Genomic DNA, 3,371 nt, shown 5'->3' with positions numbered 1-3,371 from the left:
TCAGACGAAAAGACAGTTAAAGACAAGATTACATGAACACGTATCCGATATTAATAAGAGGTCAAAATCTCCAACGGTGATTACTAATCACCGAATTGACCAGAATCACAACTTCGACTGGCATAATGTTGAAATTTTAGACAGAGAAGCCTCGTATAACAAGAGATTAATATCGGAGATGGTTCATATAAAACGACAAACGCATGGGCTAAACAAACAAAATGACACAGATTCTCTGCCAGAATCATATCTAAACATTATCCAATCTCTTTCCCCCTCTTAACATTGTCCTTTGTCCCCTTCCTATTATTTTTCCTATTTCCTTGTTTCCTTGTTATCAGTAAGTCGTTTGACATCGTCGATTACAAATCTGAGACCCATCCGTATTATGGCTTACTTTTTATTTAATATAACGTTGTTAATTGCGTTTTCCTCTCTGCGTCTAACTTACATCTTTAAGACATTTTAAGGTAGATATTTTTATTTAATTTGTATTTTAAGTTAATTTATAACGTATTGTTAATTTATTATTTATTTGTAAGATTGGAGAATTGTAAAAAAAGAGTGAGATGAGATCTCCGTCGATTTTAAATATGGACCACATGTCATTGATACAACTGAATTCTGTACTGGACGTTATAATTTAGCTAAATCTTCCGAGAATTTTATAATTTTGTTTATTTTGCATTGAAAATGACCCGATCGGGGTCGAAACGTTCGTTTGCATGTATACATGTATGTAAGAAATTTTATTAAAGATTAAAATTATTTCCATATGTTCATCTCCATCGTGAACTTTTTCGCAAACCAAAAATGGAAAAGCTCGCATGAGACACCACGTTTGCATTGCCTTTTGGCGTAATGTATTATCTCTTTTACGGAGCATAGCTTCGGTAAAATTTGCAGATGGTTTATTCTTTTTTTCCATAAATCCATATTGAAATGATGATATTCGATCATTCAAATATTGAACATTGAACAATCGCTGTACCAGTATATATTCATGTAATATTAATTTCAAAATCATTGGGCATATGCCGCATAGAAAATCATGCATAGGATCAAAAATTTTATTTCGAGAAATATGAAAATAACGTGAATTATGCAATGAGCAATCTCCTCGGATTCCTGTCGTAGATTTTGACTCAGCAGAAAAGTTTGTCTGTTCTAAGGGATCAAGATATTGGTTGAAAAGCTTCTCAGTTCTTGGTTCTGTTGGTTCAACAGAACTAGCATGTAAATCAGCTCTGGTATACAAACACATTCGACAAAACATATTGGCTGATGGCCTAAGAAAATTATATACATCGTGGACAGAAAGTCCATCCCTAGTAAAAGCAGCTAAAAATCCGCGAAGTACAAACTCATCAGATTCGATTTCTATGGGTATTCCTTTATCGTTCTCCAACTTAGCTAAATCTCGCAAAAATGGAGCAAGTACTTTTTTAAATCCATACTTTTTCACATCCGAATCACAACAAAGAAGTAGAAGTTGTATGCTACTAAGTTCTGAATTTATGTATGGTGGCAAATTTTGAATAGTGTAATAAAAAGCTCCTAATTTGTGTATTCCTGTCTTCGATCCTACGGGTTGACAATTTCTAATTCATCGTAATACAACTGGATTCTTAGAGCGTGCTTATGTTGCTGCAAAAAAGGATGAATTGTAGCATGCTGACCATCTAGGAATGAAGTTAATATATTGTCATCATTTGATTTTCTTTCTGACAGAATAGCTTGTCGCACATCTTTATTTGACAGCACTAATTTCAGAGAATCAATGATAGAAACATATTGACAAGTTTCCATAACCATTTTTGGTATATATGGTTGCTGTTTCACTATCCAGTGTATTATCAAGGCGATATCCAAGAGGGATTTCTATGGGTTCAATATATCCGCAATGCTTTTTCAATGCATCAATTTGCTGATCTAACGTTCTCATTCCTTCAAAAGGATTATCGAACTCAAACACCTGTAAGACATCTTTTGAAACATCGTCATGTAGCACATTATTGTTAAGAATAAGCTGTCTAATTTTCTTTTTCATGAAATCCCGGGCGGTAAGTAAAAGCTCTTCGCATTCATCAAGGATCTGTGTTAACAGATGTCCTGTCATTGAACCCTTACACTGGAATTTTGCAATCATTCTGATCACAAACTTTTGCAGATCAAAATCTTCTTGATCAGTATCGTCATTACTGCTAACATTATCATTATAAACTGAATTATCATCAATGTTTTTTGGATCGTCAAATTGTACATCCATTTCGTCGTTATTTATTTCATTATTATAAAGTTGATTAGTAATAATTTCAGGCCTTTGTTCAGGTTCATCGCCTCTTTCATGCAAATGATAGTTTCTAATATGTCTTCTCAACGAATAGAAATTTACAAATCTACGCCGACAGCCATCTTGTCCGCATTCAAAACCTGCATTATCCACACCACGAATAATTGTAAATCCATGGATGGATCTTAAATGTAAAACTAAACCATCCAATCCACCAGAAATTAACTGCTGACATATATAGCAATTTAATCGCTCCATTACTTACAATCTCAGATCAATTCCTACAATAAAGTAATGATAAATAAATAAAAGAGCATAGATGCCACATGCCAGGTCTTTTTGCGCAGATAAGTTCAAATTTTATTTAATAAAACATAATAATTAACGTTTCAACCTACATCAGATCATCCTAGTATGTCTTTATAATTTCATATCAGAAAATAATAATTTACTAAAATATGTGTCTCCTTATATATTAAAATAAAAAATTTAATATCTGTGTGACCGTTTGTACATGACATACTTATTTTTTAATAGTTCGCAAGATGTGAAACCTGTTCTGAATATTGTCCGTCACTTCTTTGAAAATGGAAAAGTGTGACTAACAAATATCCCATGAATTGTTAGTCACATTTTTTTCATTTTCAAAAAATGACGGACAATAGAAGTTTCACATCTTGCGAACTATTAAAAAATAAGTATGTTATGTACAAACTGATACACAGATGTTAAATCTTTTATTTTAATAAGGAGATATATTTTAGTATAATAATTGTTTTTTCCGAAAATACGAAATTGTAAAGACATACTGAGGATGAACCTGATACAGATTGAAACGTTAATGTTATTATGTTTTAATAGAATAAAATTTGAATTTATCTGTTGCGCAAAAAAGACCTGGCGTGTGGTTCCTATGCTCTTTTCTTATTATTTTATCATAAAGCTGTTTTATTAACTTTTATAATAAAGTAGTGAATTTTGATCAATATGAATACATGTTAAAACATTTTCGTAAAGTTGGGCAATCACATTCTTAACGCATATGCCATATAGATACGTACTGTTCTAATGGGAATGT

The 3,371-nt window shown here is 32.1% G+C and overlaps 1 protein-coding gene across 1 annotated transcript in view; it reads right to left on the bottom strand.

Moving 5' to 3' along the window:
• Positions 1–2,551, bottom strand: part of LOC108721119 (uncharacterized) — a 7,507-nt gene extending 4,956 nt beyond the window's left edge. The window contains exons 1-3 of the mRNA XM_018445492.1: positions 1,813–2,551; positions 1,680–1,763; positions 1,096–1,584 (exon numbers count right to left, since the gene is read on the bottom strand). Of these exons, the coding sequence (XP_018300994.1) occupies positions 1,096–1,584; positions 1,680–1,763; positions 1,813–2,551 (1,312 nt within the window). The remainder of the gene's footprint in view (positions 1–1,095; positions 1,585–1,679; positions 1,764–1,812) is intronic.
• Positions 2,552–3,371: the final 820 nt, after the last annotated feature.

The sequence above is a fragment of the Mycetomoellerius zeteki genome, unplaced genomic scaffold (genome assembly GCF_001594055.1).
Source record: "Mycetomoellerius zeteki isolate Tzet28-1 unplaced genomic scaffold, Tzet1.0 scaffold160, whole genome shotgun sequence".
Taxonomy (NCBI): Eukaryota; Metazoa; Arthropoda; class Insecta; order Hymenoptera; family Formicidae; genus Mycetomoellerius; species Mycetomoellerius zeteki.
The sequence above is the reverse complement of the archived record's forward strand: the minus strand, read 5'-3'. Positions and strand labels throughout refer to the sequence as shown.